This window comes from Castor canadensis, chromosome 1 (assembly GCF_047511655.1).
Source record: "Castor canadensis chromosome 1, mCasCan1.hap1v2, whole genome shotgun sequence".
NCBI classification, from domain to species: Eukaryota; Metazoa; Chordata; class Mammalia; order Rodentia; family Castoridae; genus Castor; species Castor canadensis.
Genome location: NC_133386.1, coordinates 145,055,306 through 145,075,290, shown reverse-complemented (window position 1 = coordinate 145,075,290; position 19,985 = coordinate 145,055,306). Strand labels below are relative to the sequence as shown.

General features: G+C 36.5%; 1 protein-coding gene across 1 annotated transcript; it reads right to left on the bottom strand.

The window, feature by feature from the left end:
- Window positions 1-3,181: 3,181 nt before the first annotated feature.
- Window positions 3,182-4,114, bottom strand: LOC109678613 (olfactory receptor 10A5). The gene has a single exon (XM_020154112.2). It carries the CDS (start codon window positions 4,088-4,090, stop codon window positions 3,182-3,184), a length of 909 nt encoding a protein of 302 aa, XP_020009701.2. The 5' UTR covers window positions 4,091-4,114.
- Between the last annotated feature and the right edge of the window lie 15,871 nt (window positions 4,115-19,985).

Here is a 19,985-nt window from a genome sequence, read left to right as displayed (position 1 = left end):
CCTGCCCCCACCCCCTCCCTTACCACCACTCCACCCCCTCCTTCTCCCCCCCACCCCCTCAATACCCAGCAGAAACTATTTTGCCCTTATTTCTAATTTTGTTGTAGAGAGAGTATAAGCAATAACAGGAAGGGACAAGGGTTTTTGCTGGTTGAGATAAGGATAGCTATACAGGGTATTGACTCACATTGATTTCCTGTGCGTGGGTGTTACCTTCTAGGTTAATTCTTTTTTGCATTGTTGACATGACTCACATTAACTTATAGTGGCAGAAAAGTGTAGTTAATATCAGAAAATCAGCTTCAATTCACAGTTCTACTATTTGCTCACCGTATGATTTTTGGATTATCTGAACTTGTTTCTGCATTTAAAAATGAAAATAATAAATAGGGAAATTAAAGGAATTGTGGCAGCATTAATTTGAATAAGGTGTGAGGTAGTTGATGACTGTGGGAGGAAAAAAGGGGGGAAGTAAGGTAGAAGGAAATTGTGTACAGTTTCCATGTGTTTGTGCCTGGAGAAAGAGAGAAGTCATTGTAGCAAAGTAGTGTTGGGCCTTGGAAATTCAGTATTTATTTCAAGGAGATAATAAATTAAGTTGAGTTGTTTAATACATCAGCCTGGGTCTAGTTTAGATTGTACAATGTTGTGTTTTGAGGAAAAGTAGAACAAGGTGTCTGGTCCCCTAGTAAAAAGAGTTCTGGTTTTCATGTATATCCAACACAAGTGTTTAAAGTACTCAGGTTCATGGCTGATTACTACAAGAATATGAGAATTCATGTATGCACATATGAATAAAAACAAGAATATGAGAATTGACAAAAATCAATTTCTCCATGGAGCTGAGCATAGAAAAGTGTTTAAAAAGTAATGACTTAATCCTACACATTTATTTTACATCTGAACTTTGATGATGTCTATATTCTCTTCTTTGCTAGCCACATATTTGTAGATAATAACATTATTTTTCTCTTCACTATCCAGAAATTTATTATTCATCTAGATTCAAAATGCAAAGTAGAAAATGTAAGTAGAAAAAGTTTTGTCAACTTTTTAACAGACAACAGGCAATATTAGCAAAATGCATGACCTAATTTTGTACTTTAAGATTATATGCTACAAGGAACCAAAAGCACACAAAAGTTGCCTTCTATCAAAGGCGAGTTCTTGAAGGATTATATAGGACCAATTAAACAAAAAGTACTTTATTACAAGTTCATGGAGTTGAATATTTTATAAAACATTTGAAAAAACAAGGTGACTAAGACATAGAGTGGTTAAGATTTCCAACTTTATTAAAATGATGAAAGCAAAATACCCGCCTTCTTCACCCCTTGTTTCCACAGCCCCTCTCCCTGCTACTTCTCCATTATGCCTTATACTCCCAGGACTTCTGAACACTAACATTGTCTCTTTTCTTCTCTCAAGCTGGACATATCTTTTCCTAGTATGTTCTTATGAACTGTTTTTGTTTACTGTATATGTAGTATGGCAAGTTGTGACAAATTTCAGTCTGTATTCTCCCATACTTTGAAAGTAATGATGATTCCGACTTCTAATATCATTGATTAGTTTTATATACTTTTGTGGCTACTCTTCTGTGTAAGTTCTCATCTTAAAACCATGTCTTAACCATGAGACCTGAGTTCATGTCTTCACTTGAACTCTTATAGTCGCAAGGTCTGAAAATTGTCTGACTATCCTCTTATAAAAACTTTCTAGTTTTCCAGTTCACCAGAATGTGTTGTAAATGGAGGATATTCCAAATATTGTTAAATTATTCTGGTCTGGTGTGAAGCTACTTGTTCTTTAATCCCTATAAAATCTAGTTACTAGTAAAGTTTAAAGTTGCATTAAATTTATGCTGTTAACATCTTTCTCAAATGTACTAATCCTCAATCAGTTCTTTCTCATTCTGCTCTTATAAAATGTTCTTTTTCTGGAATCTGAGATAATCACTTAATTTCTGTACACTTGTGGTACTGAAAAAGCATAGAACTAATCTTTAAACACTTGTATTTTAGTTCCAACTATTTATGTCCAAATGTCTGACTCTTCCTTTCCTTAGATATAAAATGAGTTTGCCCTCAGTAATGACTTCATCTGAACCCCTTAATGTTGAATAAATTATTAACTTGTAATGGAAGTATTTGTGCTTTATGGTCTTTAGTATTTTTGCATTGACAATGTGCAACATTTTAATATTTGAATGTACTAAATACAGTATGATAGAGTTGTTAATAGGCCTTGCTAAAGTCTATAGTAAGCCTTGAAGAAAACAATGTCATGATAGGAATTATAGGCCCCCAAATTTAAAATTTCTTTGTGGGGTTTAAGAACCTGAAAATGATCTGGGTGCCAGTGGCTCACACATGTAATCTTAGCTACTTGGGAGGCTGAGATCCAGAGAACTGAGGTTCAAATCCAGCCTGGGGAAATACTCCATAAGACCCCATTTTCAAAATAACCTGATAAAAATGGACTAGAGGGGTGGCTCCAGGAATAGAGTACCTATTTTGGAAGCATGAAGTGCTGAGTTCAAAACACTAGTCCCATCAAAAAAAATCTGAAAATGGAAATGAGTGAGAGAACTGGCAACTCAGTCCATTCCACTAAGGAGAGGAGCTTGAGGGAGTTGATTAAGACTGTTGGGGTTTTAATGTAATATGTCTGTGGATTAACAATGCACTTTCCTCTATCCATGCTAAATATCAGTAAACTTAAGCTCCAATACTGTCTATGGAACATGGGAAATAAAATGAAAAAGCAAGAAGTATGCACTAGATGGATCGTAGGGTTTTTTCCTTTCCTGCTGAGTAGAATCAGGCTGGTCTGAAACAAGAAAAAGGGCCACTGTGACTTTTGATGCTTTTTCCTGTTTTGTCTGTTGTGTGTCCTCAAGTACACATTACACACAGTTTCATAGTGTCTGACATGTATGTCATATTCATGCCCATTAGCAAAGTAAATACCTTGAATAAATTGGCCACCAAAGTGTCAAAATGCCAATGGTACCGATAGGAATATAGTATGCCCACAACAGGAAGACACAGACATTTAGCAGAAGGTAGTAATAGGTATAAATGACCTCTGTGCTCTTTTCTTTCCACTGAGCTTTCCAAAGCCATTTGGACAGTGGGTTTCAGTCTGATGGACATGTAAAAAGAAGGAAAGAGAATGACTATGTAATGTGGTTTCTGAGGACTAGGGCTTTGTAGAAAATCCGACTGAGGGCATTCTTCACCTCGTTGTTTCTCAGACTGTAGATGATAGGATTCAACATGGGAGTCACAACAGTGTAGGACAATGATAACAATTTTTTGCTTTCAGGAGAATTATTTGATTTAGGCCGAAAGTAGGTGAGGCTTGAGGATACATAGAAGAGAAAGACAACAAGGAGGTGAGATGAGCAGGTAGAGAAGGCTTTATGCTTGCCTTTAGCTGATGGAATCTTGAAGATGGCAACAGCGATTCTAGTGTAGGAACACATGATCAGCAAGCAGGGTAACATGACAACCAGAATGGTTCCCACAATGGCATAGATTTCAAACAGGGCTGTGTCTGCACAGACCAGCCTCAGCACAGGTGGGCTGTCACAGAAGAAGTGGTTCACCTTGTTGCTACAGAATGGAAAACTGAAGAGCCATGTGGTCTGCACAGTAGCTACAGGAAATCCTGGAAACCAGGAAGCAGCAGCCAGTTTGGCACATGTTCTTTGGTTCATGATAACTGGGTAATGCAAGGGACTGCAGATGGCTACGTAGCGGTCATATGCCATGGTGGCCAGGAGGAAGCATTCAGCCACTCCAAAGAAGAAGAAGAAGTACATCTGAGTGGCACAGCCAAGGAAGGAGATGGTTGTGTCTGGGGTAAGCAGAGTTCCCAACATTTTGGGCACAATGACTAGGTTAAAGCAAATCTCTAAGAAGGACAAGTTTCTGAGGAAGAAGTACATGGGGCTGTGCAGTATGGGGTCAGCCAAGGTAAGCAGAATGATGAGGCTGTTTCCCATCAGGGTGACCAGGTAGATGGTTAGGAATGCCAGAAAGAGCAACAACTGTATTTCAGCAGGCATGGAAGAGAAGCTCATGAGAATAAATTCATTTACTTTTGTCCAGTTTCTGTAGCCATAGATATAAACACAAAGCCCCAGAGTGGTCATGGAGAGAAATTCTTGATTGTAAGAATCAGATTCTGGATTTGCTTTTCTGATTCCTCCTAAGTGTCAGGGAAAGAAGCAAGGTCAAGATCTGTTGGAAGAGGAAGGGTCTTTAGTTGTCTAAGAATAAAGACATAAGAAAACATATCCAGTGCCTGACGTTTGATTTGGAAGATGGTTTATCTTTCTCTAATCTCATTGTTATTACCTATTTTCTAGGTCATACTTCCAGGTCATATTTTAGAAAAAATGTAGCCATTTTTTCTAAAAGAAATTTTTATATTTCCAGGCACATCCATTTTGAGGTACTCACTTATGGTCTTAAATGAGTATTGCCCTGAGAGAAAGGAGTAGAATCAGATAGAAAAAGTATAGAAAATTTGCATTTATAGCTATCTTTTATCTCCTCTAATCAGAATCATTACTTTCATCTTTTTTTAACCTATTGCCAAAATTAATAGTTTCTAAAACAAATTGACAGAGTATGCAGTGAAAAAGTGTGTTGTTTTATATTTTATTTTGAGGTGAATTCAGAGTAGGAAAATGTGAAGGAATGACCTGAAATGATTCCTACAAGCTATAATCATTTAATGTACCACCCCAACATCAGGCAGTGTAAGAACTGTAAACTACTTCAAATTACATAATAATCATTCTTTCTTGCTTAGTTGGGTTATGGGATAGAATTTTAGGCACTTATCTTTAGTCCAGCAAAGTTGTAATTAACAACTAATTGTCAGTACTCACATAGTTCATTGACTCTCAACATTAAGATACCAAAAAGCATTTAATACAAATAAGTAGTAAGTACATACACCCAATATACAACTATTTGAAAAATGGGAAAATTAAAAAAAGATCCTTAAACATTTTAACAAAAATTATGTGGACTATTAAAGTGAGATTTCAAAGGAAAACATTCAACAGTTAATTTTCACTAAAAGAAGTAAGAAATAAAATCTTCTTATTATTATTTGTGATGCTGGGGATCAAACCCAGGGCTTTGCACATGCTAGCAAGGAATCAACCTCTCATCTACATCCCTACCCTGAGATGAAATTTTAAACCAAATAAAAAATTCTATATTTATCCAATCTCTGTAAAGTTGTTGCTAAATGAAGATTGAGATAATTAAAAATAATCTTTTTTTTCTATATTGGGGTTGAACTCAGAGCCTTGGGTTTGAGCCACACTGCCAGCCTTTTTCACACTGATTATTTTTGAGATAGAGAATTGCTTTATGCCCAGGCTGGCCTGGACCTCGATCCTCCTATTTATGCTTCTCTGAATAGCTGGGATGACAGGCACACACCAGCATTTCTAGCTACTGTTTGAGATAGGGGGGTCTCAGAAACTTATTGCCCAGGAAGGCCTTGAACAGTGATTCTCCTGAGTGTCTAGGATTACAAGCTTGAGCCGGGCAGTTTAAACACTCTTAAGCAATCAGTTATAAAATTGCAATGGTTGCGGTATAATATATAGTATGAAGGACAAGGACACCTAGCATATTCTATAAAAGCTTTGTAGGCAACAGAGGTGAAAATGTAGTTGGTGAAAAGGTGTAAAAATAGTTTCCATATGTAATTATGAAAATGCAATAAAATTGCAATAACAGATATAAAATTTTCATAGAAATCAGGAAAGCACAGACTTGATTCTGCCAAGGAGAAAAACTACATTAGTAGGACTTTTCCACAAGTGCAGAAAGAGAGGAAAAATAAGAAGTAGAAAAAGAAACCAAAGGAACAAATAATCAATGTTCCTGAAGAAGTCAATCAAGCAAAAAATAAGAATCGTAAATAGTAAAATGGATGAAATGATGTAACCTAATAAAAATATAAATAATAAAAATTCATTAAGCAACAAGCCAAACCAAAAGAGAAAGACAATAACCAATCATGTCCTATAGAATAATTTGGTTTTCAAAATATATTCAAATGTTATAGCATTTGTGCAGAAAAATACTCATTTATTTAAAAAATTTTTGAACTATTTAGGTGGATTTTTAATTATACATGAAAATATAAAATTATTTTGGCATATTTTGAGTGCCAAGTGATTTCTCTACACATGTACATTGTGCAATGTTGAAAATTATTTCCTAAATATAACACCACACTAAACTTGGAATGCTCTGAAGAACTAACAAATAAATAAAACAAAATATATCAAAACATACAATTTTGTGCAAAAAATGTTTAGAGATATTAGCAATTATATTTTATCTTTATTTGCTCAAGCTCACATACACAAAATTGATCCATGTTTTTGAATGAAACAAAAGAATCAATGATAGAATAAATAGCACATAAAGTAGAAACTACTGTTGTATTATTGGAGAATCCAGCCCCTGTATTATAAAATATGTAAACAGAGACAAGTTATGGGACATATGAAGACTAGAGAGTAAATTAATGGGATATATTCATGTTATCAGAGATGTCCCTCTTCTGGAAAACTGGGAGAAATGGGAGCAACATGTAGGTGTGTGTAACGTGTATTATCAACCAAACACAATAAATACCTACTACTAAGTTTTAATCATTTCAGTATGAACCTTAGTGTGTGATTGTATGTTAAATTCCTAAATTAGTCACCTTAGCTGGGTTCAGTGGATCATGCCTGTATTCTCAGGTACTTAGAATCAGGAGGATTGTGGTTTGAGGCTATCCCAGGTAAAAGTTACTGACACTCATTACAAAAACTCATTTTAAAAATCTCGTTAAAAAATCTGGTTATGGTGGTTCGTGTTTGTAATCCCAGCTGGAGGAAAGTGTAAATAGGAGAATTGTGTTCCAGGCTGGCCCATCCTGGGAAAAACACTTGAGATGTGGTCAAAAATAAAATAAAAAGGAATGGGTGTATGGATTAAGTGGTAGATTACTTGTCTAGCAAATGTGAGGCCTTGAGTTCAAACCCCTGTATAACCAAAAATCTAGTTACTCACCTTGATGATGTACTACATTGCACTTATATAGACACATATAATTAAGATTAACCTGTGTGACTCAACTCATATACTTTGAAGGCAAATGAAAAGCTTGGAACAATAGTTGCAGTAAATCAACAAATAATAAAAAGAGTTTGCATAACTGAGTTGCCGAGATCATGTAAGTTGTAGGAGAAAAACATGTCCCTCCAAAAGACAGAACACACAAAGATCCATCCAAAATGCCAGTGAGGAAGAGCACATGAAATTATCCAATTTTCCTCAGAGTAAAAATAAGTAACTTTAGAAAAAAAATCAGCAAACAAAGAAGAAATTCAGTTTTGCCCATCAAACTTAGACCACACTTAATCATAAACTTGGAGTTTATGATTTCGGCTATAAATTAGCATGATTTTTCTGAAAAGCGATTTAGAAAATTTGTATGAACCCCCTTAAAGTGGTCATGTATGGTTCTGAGAACCTCCTCAGGGTGTCAGAGGCATAGACAGTGATTTCACACATAACCATGTTCAGTGCTGTAACAGTACAGTGACAAACACTCACAAACACTAATCCATATGTGATTAAGTAAATTATGACCCAAGGAGTCAAGCAAATATGCAACCACATAGGTCACTTTGCAAGAACAATTATTAACTTAGTGTAAAGGCCACTTTAGATATTAAATTTAAATATTAAGAAAAATACAGATAAGTACTAATATTCCAATTTTGGAAATATGTGCAGAGGAAAAAAGTCTGAAAGAATATGTAAAATTTTAGCAATAATTGCCTTCAACTAGTAAAAAGTGGGATAAAGTTTCTCCTTCACTTCATTTTGTGGTTTTCCAAACATTCTGCAGTGAGCTACATTTGTTTTAGAGTAGCAAAAACAAAGATAAATGTGAAATTATGAATATATGTTGGGAATATTTACTGTATAGTTGTGTTATGTATTTTACTCTTTGTTTTCATTTTCTTCTCACATCAATGGTCAGGTAGACATGATTACTATCCTTTAGATATTGCCAGTGGATGAACTGAAGTTTAGAGACAGTAAGTGATTTGGTAGTTAACGAATTTGGCAAATGTGTTTACACAAGCAGTAAAAGGCAGAGATGGCACTGAAAGCCATGATCAGGAAAAAGTTCAAAAAAGGAATATTCGGCTTTTCAGCAAGGGATACAAGGTGAGCACAGTCTCACCCTAACTTTTTATGTTTTGGTTTCTTGTCATTTAGACACCTTCATCTCCAGCATGGCTGAGCTTCTTACATTTCTCAAATTGCTTCTTTTCATTATTCTATACCAGGAATTGGTAAGCTCTAAATAGAGACCATATATAAAATATTTTATGCTTTGTGGATAGTGTGATTTCTGTCATTGCTACTCAATACCTAAACTAATATACATACATGATATACACATAACTGATGCACAAAATATCTAATGCATGTGAATATGAATGCATGTAAACAATATCTAGGCAAAGATCATGATTAAATTCTAATAAAACTTTATAGTTTTCAAAAGTTCCTTTGAATCTTATAATTCTCAGGTGCCATTCTTTCAATTTTTTAAAAACTATTGAAAAATGTAAAAGCCATTTTTATCTTATGGACTATATAAAAGAGAGGGATAGCCAAACTTGGCCCATGAGTTGGGGTTTGCTGATCCCTGCATATACCTTTATTCTTGATGTCCTCCCTTCTCCTCCTGTCTGACTTCTCATCTTCCATATTTCTCTGTAAATATGTAAATATGCTTCTGTAAAGGTTATTCTTATGTGTTTTGAAACATGCTTTAGTTATTTGGTTGTATCTTAATTATCTACTGACACCTGAATTTTTCAGCTTAGTCTAAAATTCCTTCAAACCATTATATATGTCATAATATAACATATAATGTATAATATATGTATTATATGAAAAAATATATGAATTATTAATATATATGAATTATATAGGAATATGCACAATGTCTAGGTTATGCTACTTATATGTACTTTTGATGAATAAGCATGGTATGAATATAGGATTTTCTAAAATGCATTACTACTGAAGTTTCCTTTAGACTCCATATCTAACCACATCCTTTTAAGTCACTTTCACTAGACGTCCCATTTTGTGAGAGATGTTTCGTGTGCGGTGCTGGTGAAGAGCATTGGGGAGGAAGAAGTAGCAGAAGTGAAAGGACTGGCTAGGTTTCCCAAAAATCTTTGGAAATTACTAGGGAAGAAGAACTGGTGCTCTGTCTATGGTGTGGAAGATGATACAGAAACTCATGCTCTACAGCTGGCTCATGGGTTCCTTGTCAGTACCAACCCCCTCAAAATTCCCCAGGAATATCCATTTGCTCATCCTATGATGACTGTCCCAGGAATAGGAGTCCACTCTTCTAAAATTCTATAACCATAGAATTGTCATAAAGAAGTAGTGTGATCTGATGTCCTCTGCCTCATGAACACTTCCTGGAGACAAGTCTTTCCTGAGTTGACCAGAGGACAATTAAGACCTGGAGGAGGTATGCATCCTGTGGAAGTGCCAACGGTGACAATTTTCTTGATTTAGAGAGCTTGACAGGAGATAGTAGGGAAAAGCAAAATCCTGAATAGAGTGTTTTATTTGTGACCTTAGGTCTCTTACTATATGATACAGGCTAAGGAAATGAAGGGCCAGAGAAGAGGGGAACTAACGAGATATTCTCAGTGTGAACATAGGAGTAGAATGAGGATTAGGTGTCTCCCTAAATCCTGTCCAGTTGGCAAGTGAATCTGGAGAGGGACTTCCCAGTTGATTTGGCCCTTGGAAATGAGCCTTACCTGTGTCCAATAGGGACATCTTTCTTGATCAGTTGTCTGACATTCATGCTTTATAAATGTCCTTTAGTAATGTAACACTCCAGTTCTCTTTCAGAAGAGCCATAGGAAGAACCAGAGAAGTATTATTCCCTGTCTTTGTTGAGCTATGAATGGCTGGAAATAGAATCAGGTCACACATATGAAAGCTCATTTTCTGGGTTGGCCATGCTCCCAGCCCTTACTTTGGGAGCCTTATTCCCTGATGTGTCTTTCATCCTCAGGGCCAGTTGAAGTGCTGAAGCTATATTTCCCCCACAGGTGTTTCTGAGCTCACCTATGCTCCTCTTTCTTCCCTTCCTCGTGGGGACCTGACCTTTACTGAATCTACTCTCCTTTGGGGACCAAAAGAATTTCATATGGCAAAGAATAAAGCTCAAGCAAGGAAAACTGTGCTTTAGGGACATAAGACTGTATGAACAAAAGCTCACAATTTTGAATTCTAAGTGATCTAATGTTAAAACCAGCTCTGAGGGCTGGGGTGTAGCTCAGTGGTAGAATGTTTGCCTGGTATGGGAAAGGCGTTAGTTTCAATGCCCAGTACCAGAAACAAACAAACAAACAAACAAACAAACTAGCTCTGAGACTTACTGCCTTGTGATATTTAGTGATTTGTTAGACTCCCAGTTTCTTCTTTTTTTTCTTTTTTAAATTTTATTTTATCATTTTTACATTTACTTACATGTGTACACATTATTTGTGCCAACCCCCACCCACTCTGCTTCCGGGCAGAACCGTTCTTGTTCTTCAACTTTGTTGAAGAGAAACCATGAGAGATAATAAGAAAAACATATCATTTTTAGTAGTTTGAGATAAAGATAGTTATACAGAGAGATACCTAGTGTTGTTACTATTCATATGTGTATTACATTGCTTAGACAATGATAGACTCAGGCCTGGGCATGGTTCAAGTGATAGAAGGCCTGTATAGCAGTCACAGTGCTCTTAGTTCAAACCCCAGTACCATTAGAAAAAAAGATGATATTTATTTGACATTGGTAATATAAGTGAACCATATTAATATTGATATCAATATATTGTATTATCATGTATGTATCTCCTATTAATATTATGTTACTACAACCTATCATATGGAAAATATTTGTTCATTTTAAGCAAGTGTTTGCATGATTAGTATATGCAAAACATTGTTCTAGACACTGTTACAAAAATGTTAAAAACAGTCTCTATGCTCATACATGGAGGAAGCCAATCATTGCACAAATAAACAATTAAGTACATAAGACTAAGTAGTCCCTGTAAACAAAATCTAAGAGGGGAGAAATGCAAAGTTGCTGAAAGAAAAGCCTCAGTTTTATATACTTTCTTTAACCTAGCATTTTTTTTCTATTGGCTAAGTTTAGGCTTGTCAAGTAACCAAATAGAATGGGTTCACATCTTTGCAAGCACAAAGCCAAAGCAAGTGTGGTCAAGAAACAAAAATGGAGAAAAATATTTTACCTTCTTCAGGTAAGAAATGCACAGGAGTAATTTCCAAAGCAATGCCGTCTCTGAACAAAGGAAGCACGGAGATTGTATTAGGGGAACTTATACATATTAACCTAGGAAAGCATTTTAGTGGTCATGCATTCCTGTGCATGCTCAATTAAGGAGTGCATTCAGTTTATGTTCATAGATCAAGGAGGAAAGATGGTGGACATATCTTTGAACATGCTTAACTCAAAGTTTTAGAGCACATTCAAAAGGTTAAATGATAGACAGGAACACCTTTGAGCATACTTAGCTTGCCTCAAAAAGTTGGTTGGTAGGAATGCCCCTTGGTATACTCAGTTTTCTCCAAAAGATTCAGCTAAAATAAAAGGTAAGAACACTTTGAAGGTGTGTTAATATAGGAATTTTCCCCCAAAGTGCCTTCTTGCTTATTAACCAAGAGTAATTTCTAAGGAAGACCTATAAGTAGAAGATAAAATCTCTTTTCCAAGGTTCATCAAGTGAATTGAGGTTCTCAGAATTTGAAATGACTGGTAAGCAGTAGAAAATGCAGAGAATGAGTGATTCAGGTTTTGAGTTATACAATTTAAGAGTAGGAAAGATTGTGTTATTTTTTATCGTGTTATAATTTTTTACAGCAAAAGAATGGGAAAATTCCTTTGATTTCATCAATAGGGGACTGATTAATAGTTATAGATTTTCTATTGTAATGTATATATATATTCATATAGCTGTGACTATGTCTTATTAACATGGAATGAGCTCCCAAGGAAACTTTTATGTGACTAAGTACCTGAAGGACATTATATAAATTACATTTATTTTATAGTAGTAAATATCACATACACACACTTGTAAAATATGTAAATAGGAAAATTTTGAAAATATACACAGAAAATTGTTATTGGCTATTTTGGGTTCAAGGAGATGGTGATGTAAAGAAGTGAGCATTGAGAAGGAAATCCTTTGCTTATGTGTAATTTGTACTTTAATAATTTTATCATGCATACTTATTAATGTTTTTTATTTTTTTATTTTTATTTTATTTTATTATTCATATGTGCATACAAGGCTTGGGTCATTTCTCACCCCTGCCCCCACCACCTCCCTTACCACCCACTCCACCCCCTCCCTCTCCCCCCCACCCCCTCAATACCCAGCAGAAACTATTTTGCCCTTATTTCTAATTTTGTTGTAGAGAGAGTATAAGCCATAATAGGAAGGAACAAGGGTTTTTGCTGGTTGAGATAAGGATAGCTATACAGGGAGTTGACTCACATTAATTTCCTGTGCATTAACCTTCTAGGTTAATTCTTTTTAGTCTCACCTTTTCTCTAATTCCTGGTCTCCTTTTCCTATTGGCCTCAGTTGCTTTTAAGGTGTCTGCTTTAGTTTCTCTGCGTTAAGGGCAACAAAATCTAGCTAATTTTTTAGGTGTCTTACCTATCCAGACCCCTCCCTTGTGTGTTCTCGCTTTTATCATGTGCTCATAGTCCAATCCCCTTGTTGTGTTTGCCCTTGATCTAATGTCCACATATGAGGGAGAACATATGATTTTTGGTCTTTTGGGCCAGGTTAACCTCACTTAAAATGATGTTCTCCAATTCCATCCATTTACCAGCGAATGATAACATTTCGTTCTTCTTCATGGCGGCATAAAATTCCATTGTGTATAGATACCACATTTTATTAATCCATTTGTTGGTGGTGGGGCATCTTGGCTGTTTCCATAACTTGGCTATTGTGAATAGTGCCACAATAAACATGGGTGTGCAGGTGCCTCTGGAGTAACCTGTGTCACAGTCTTTTGGGTATATCCCCAAGAGTGGTATTGCTGGATCAAATGGTAGATCGATGTCTAGCTTTTTAAGTAGCCTCCAAATTTGTTTCAAGAGTGGTTGTACTAGTCTACATTCCCACCAACAGTGTATGAGGATTCCTTTTTCCCCACATCTTCACCAACACCTGTTGTTGGTGGTGTTGCTAATGATAGCTATTCTAACAGGGGTGAGGTGGAATCTTAGTGTGGTTTTGATTTGCATTTCCTTTATTGCTAGAGATGGTGAGCATTTTTTCATGTGTTTTTTGGCCATTTGAATTTCTTCTTTTGAGAAAGTTCTGTTTAGTTCACTTGCCCATTTCTTTATTGGTTCATTAGTTTTGGGAGAATTTAGTTTTTTGAGTTCCCTATATATTCTGGTTATCAGTCCTTTGTCTGATGTGTAGCTGGCAAATATTTTCTCCCACTCTGTGGGTGTTCTCTTCAGTTTAGAGACCATTTCTTTTGATGAACAGAAACTTTTAGCTTTATGAGGTCCCATTTATCTATGCTATCTTTTAGTTGCTGTGCTGCTGGGGTTTCATTGACAAAGTTCTTACCTATACCTACTAACTCCAGAGTATTTCCTACTCTTTCTTGTATCAACTTTAGAGTTTGTGATCTGATATTAAGATCCTGGATCCATTTTGAGTTAATCTTGGTATAGGGTGATATACATGGATCTAGTTTCAGTTTTTTGGAGACTGCTAACCAGTTTTCCCAGCAGTTTTTGTTGAAGAGGCTGCTATTTCTCCATTGTATATTTTTAGTGCCTTTGTCAAAGACAAGTTGGTTATAGTTGTGTGGCTTCATATCTGGGTCCTCTATTCTGTTCCACTGGTCATCATGTCTGTTTTTGTGCCAGTACCATGCTGTTTTTATTGTTATTGCTTTGTAATATAGTTTGAAGTCAGGTATTGTGATACCTCCTGCATTGTTCTTTTGACTGAGTATTGCCTTGGCTATTCGTGGCCTCTTGTGTTTCCATATAAATTTCACAGTAGATTTTTCAATCTCTTTAATGAATGTCATTGGAGTTTTGATGGGAATTGCATTAAACATGTAGATTATTTTGGGAGTATCGACATTTTTACTATGTTGATTCTACCAATCCATGAGCATGGGAGATCTCTCCACTTTTTATAGTCTTCCTCAATCTCTTTCTTCAGAAGTGTATAGTTTTCCTTGTGGAGGTCCTTCACATCTTTTGTTAGGTTTACACCTAGGTATTTGATTTTGTTTGAGGCTATTGTAAATGGAATTGTTTTAATACATTCTTTTTCGGATTGCTCATTGTTAGTGTATAGAAATGCTAATGATTTTTCTATATTGATTTTATATCCTGCTACCTTGCTATAGCTATTGATGATGTCTAGAAGCTTCTGAGTAGAGTTTTTTGGGTCTTTAAGGTATAGGATCATGTCGTCTGCAAATAGGGATATTTTGACAGTTTCTTTATCTATTTGTATTCCTTTTATTCCTTCTTGCCTAATTGCTCTGGCTAAGAATTCCAGTACTATGTTGAATAGGAGTGGAGATAGTGGGCAGCCTTGTCTAGTTCCTGATTTTAGAGGGAATGGTTTCAATTTTTCTCCGTTAAGTATAATGGTGGCTGTAGGTTTGTCATATATAGCTTTTATAATGTTGAGGTACTTTCCTTCTATTCCTAGTTTTCTTAGAGCTTTTATCATGAAATGGTGTTGGATCTTATCAAAGGCTTTTTCTGAATCTATTGAGATGATCAAGTGGTTTTTGTCTTTGCTTCTGTTAATGTGGTTTATTACATTTATTGATTTTCATATGTTGAACCACCCCTGCATCCCTGGGATGAAGCCTACTTGGTCGTGGTGAATAATCTTTTTGGTGTGTTGTTGAATTCAGTTTGCCATTATTTTATTGAGGATTTTTGCATCAATGTTCATTAAGGAGATTGGCCTATAGTTCTCCTTTTTGGAGGTGTCTTTGCCTGGTTTTGGGATAAGTGTAATACTGTCTTCATAAAATGTGTTTGGCAGTTTTCCTTCCCTTTCTATTTCGTGGAACAGTTTAAGGAGGGTTGGTATCAGTTCTTCTTTATAGGTCTGATAGAATTCAGCAGAGAATCCATCAGGTCCTGGACTTTTCTTTTTGGGGAGACTCTTGATTGCTGCTTCAATTTCATTTTGCATTATAGGTCTATTCAGGTGATTAATTTCCTCTTGGTTTAGTTTTGGATGATCATATGTATCTAGAAATCTGTCCATTTCTTTAAGATTTTCAAATTTATTTGAATATAGGTTCTCAAAGCAGTCTCTGATGATTTCCTGGACTTCCATGGTGTTTGTTGTTATCTCCCCTTTTGCATTCCTGATTCTACTAATTTGGGTTTTTTCTCTCCTCATTTTAGTCAGGTTTGCCAGGGGTCTATCAATCTTTTTTATTTTTTCAAAGAACTAACTTTTTGTTTCATTAATTCTTTGTATGGTTTTTTTGGTTTCTATTTCATTGATTTCAGGTCTTATTTTTATTATTTCTCTCCTTCTATTTGTTTTGGGATTTGCTTGTTCTTATTTTTCTAGGAGTTTGAGATGTATCATTAGGTCATTGATTTGGGATCTTTCAGTCTTTTTAATATATGTAGTCATGGCTATAAACTTTCCTCTCAGGACTGCCGTAGCTGTGTCCCATATGTTCTGGTAGGTTGAGTTTTCATTTTCATTGACTTCCAGGAACTTTTTAATTTCCTCTTTTATTTCATCGATGATCCATTCTTCATTAAGTAATGAGTTATTTAGTTTCCATCTGTTTGCATGTTTTTTGTCTTTACTTTTGTTGTTGAGTTCTACTTTTCTGCATTGTGATCAGATAGTATGCATGATATTATTTCTATTTTTTTATATTTGCTGAAACTTGCTTTGTGTCCTAGGATATGATCTATTTTGGAGAAGGTTCCATGGGCTGCTGAGAAAAATGTATATTGTTTAAAGGTTGGATGACATGTTCTGTAGACATCAACTATGTCCATTTGATCTGTTGTATATTTTAGATCTTGGATTTCTTTATTGATTTTTTGTTTGGATGACCTATCTATTGATGATAATGGGGTGTTAAAGTCTCCCACAACCACTGTGTTGGCGTTTATATATGCTTTTAGGTCTTTCAGGGTATGTTTGATGAAATTGGGTTCATTGACATTGGGTGCATACAGGTTGATAATTATTATTTCCTTTTGGTCTATTTCCCCTTTTATTAGTATGGAATGTCCTTCTTTATCTCATTTGATCAATGTAGGTTTGAAGTCTACTTTGTCAGAGATAAGTATTGCTACTCCTGCCTGTTTTCAGGGGCCATTGGCTTGGTAAATCTTGTTCCAGCCTTTCATCCTAAGCCTATGCTTATTTCTGTCAGTGAGATGGGTCTCCTGTAAGCAGCACATTGTTGGATCTTCCTTTTTAATCCATTTCGTCAAGCAGTGCCTTTTGATGGGTGAATTAAGTCCGTTAACATTAAGCAGTAGTACTGATAGGTATGTGGTGATTCCTGTCATTTAGTTGTCTTAGTTGTTTGAAGGTTTGATTGTGGGTACCTAAGTTGAGGTTACTTTCTACTGTCTTGCTTTTTCTTTTCCTGTGGTTTGGTGCTGCCTGTCTTTTCATGGTTAAGTTGGGTTTCACTTTCTGTGTGCAGAATCCCTTGCAGAATCTTTTGTAGTGGTGGCTTTGTGGTCACATATTGTTTTAGTTTCTGCTTATCATGGAAGACTTTTATTGCTCCATCTATTTTGAATGATAGTTTTGCTGGGTAGAGTATCCTGGGGTTGAAGTTGTTTTCATTCAGTGCCCGGAAGATCTCACCCCACACTCTTCTTGCTTTCAATGTTTCTGTTGAGAAGTCTGGTGTGATTTTGATGGGTTTACCTTTGGATGTTACTTGTTTTTTCTCTCTTCCAGCCTTCAATATTCTTTCCTTAGTTTCTGAACTTGTTGTTTTAATGATGATATGTCGTTGGGTAGTTCTATTTTGATCTGGTCTGTTTGGTGTCCTGGAGGCCTCTTGCATCTGTATGGGAATATCTTTCTCTAGATTTGGGAAATTTTCCGTTATTATTTTGTTGAATAGATTACGCATTCCCTTCACTTGCACTTCTTCTCCTTCTTCAATGCCCATGATTCTCAAGTTTGGTCTTTTGATGGAGTTGGTGAGTTCTTGCATTTTCTTTTCACAGGTCTTGAGTTGGTTAATTAATAGTTGTTTGTTTTTTCCTTTAATTACCATTTCATCTTCAAGTTCTGAGATTCTGTCTTCTGTTTGTTCTATTCTGCTGGATTGGCCTTCCGTTTTGTTTTGCAGTTCTGTTTCATTCTTTTTTCTGCGGTTTTCCATATCCTAGGGGGTTTCCGCTTTAATGTTGTTAATTTTTGTACTGAGTTCATTTATCTGTTTATTCATTGTGTTCTCTGTTTCACTTTGGTGTTTATACAGTGCTTCTATGGTTTCCTTTATTTCTTCTTTTGCTTCTTCAAATTCTCTATTTTTGTTGTCTTGGAATTTCTTGAGTGTCTCCTGTACATTTTGGTTGACCCTATCCAGTGTCATCTCTATAAAATTCTCATTGAGTACCTGTAGTATGTCTTCTTTTAAATTATTCTTGTGGGCTTCATTGGGTCCTTTGGCATAGTTTATTGACATTTGTTGGAGTCTGGATCTGAGTATCTGTTTTCTTCATTTCCCTCTGGTTCCTGTACTAATTTTTTGCTGTGGGTAAGCTGGTGTCCCTGTTTTTTCTGTCTTCCCGTCATTGTCTTTGGTGTTGTTACTGTCCCTGTACCGTGTGCAATTAAATATTTTCTAGCTTGTAATGATAACAATGGTAATATTTAGAATGCAAGGGTGAGCTGAGATGGAAAGCAAGAAGTTATAGAAAGGGAGAAAACAAATACACAGACAAGAAGGAGAAAACAGAACAAGGAATCAGACAAGAAAGTTTCAAAGTATAAACAGCGAGTGTTAGTGTACTAATTGACAGTAAGCTGAAGAGATGTTAGAAAGACAGAGAGAGGATTGAAAATCAAAAATAAAAAAAATAAAAAATAAGTAGATGAAAGAAATATCTATATATAAAAATGAATTAAAATAAGATGAAAAGTAGAAAATTAAAAAAACAAAACAAAACCAAAAAACCTCCAAGTTCAAATGCAATGAAGTTTCAGTCTTAATAATTTGGGTGTCCATCTCAGTCTCCAATCCTGGAGATGATGCCTCAGATGTTGTTCTGTAGTTGTCTCATCAAAGGGGATGCATAAAGTAGAACAAAACTACACACAGGAAAATAAAAAGCCCCACCAACTGTCCCAAATTCAAATGCAATAAAGTTTCAGTAAGTTTTTTGGCTTGCAGGTGTAATTCGGTTGTTCTCTCATCAAAGGTAGGGAGAAAAAGAAAAAAAAGTCTGGAGACAGTTCTGAGAATGGTATCTGCAGCTGTGACTTGCCTGCCTGCTGCTGTCAGCCTGCTATTGCTGGTGGTGTTATTTATGCAGATCTCTGGGGTGAGCTTATCACTCACCTGGCCCCACAGGCTTTATTTGCTCAGAGTTCTCCTGTGTGGGAGCCTTTGCTACAAGCTTTCCCCTTTCCAAGCACACTGGGAAAGGTGACACTGCACCCACCTTGTCAGGCCTGTGTGTTTATTTACAGTTCATGTGGGAGGTGGGTCTTCCCCCCTCTCCTGTGAAGTTTTCCTCCCACCACCACTTTCTTAAGCTTTCTTGCTTCTGATTACTGGGTGGTGCTGCTGCTCCTGCCAGCCGCCATGTTTGTTTACAGTTCACGTGGGAAGTGGGTCGTCCCTCCTCTCTTGTGGAGTTTTCCTCCCTCCACCACTCTCACAAGCTTTCTGGCTCCTGGTTGCTGGGCACGCACCCCCTCTCCTGCCAGAGCCTCTCTGGCCCGCCTGGCTTGTTTATTTACAGTCCCAGGAAGGATTCCCTTCCCCCAATCTTCAGCGCTCAGGCGCCCCACCCTCTTTCCCGTGTCTTTATTGTTCTTATTGCTTATTACTCAGTTTCTCTGTTTTCCCCAGGTGGAGGTTAGTCTGTCCAGGGGATTATGCTGCTTTGGCCCAGGCTTGTCTGTGGGAGTACCATGGTACTGCAAAGCTCACTTGGTCCACGTCTTCCCAAGCCGTCTGGGTGCAGGCGTTTGGTGGCCCGGGGGCCCTCCTTGTTTCTCCATTTAACGTGAAGTGGAGATTCTCTGCACTAGTTGGAGGTGTGGAGGGGTCAAAGTTATGTCTCTTCTCAGTGATTATGCCTGCAATGTGTGTCTCCATCATCTCTCCAAGATTTCAGTATAGGAGGCTCACTTTCTGCTTCCTCCCTCTAGCCGCCATCTTGGAATCCTAATGTTTTTTATAAAAGGTGAGAAACTTGAAACCAAAAAGCACCTTGGTTCTGGTTCTTCTCCCCATTAACTTTTATCCTTGTGGCCTAGAAAAATAAACTAAAATTATTCCATATCCCAATGCCTGCTATGAAAACGAGATACTGCAGAGATTGGGGGAGGGAGCAGGATAAAGACATGCTCAAGGATGCATCCTCAGTGACTTACTTCCTCCAAATAGGCCTACATGCTAAAGTATCCAGAAGCAACCTAAATAGGATTGCTAGCTGGGGACCATGTGTTCAACACATGACTTGTACAGGAGATTTCATCTTCAGACTACAACAATGATAACAATATATAATTATATATTTGTTTGTGAACTATTTGTTGAATGCTCTTTTCATTGGAC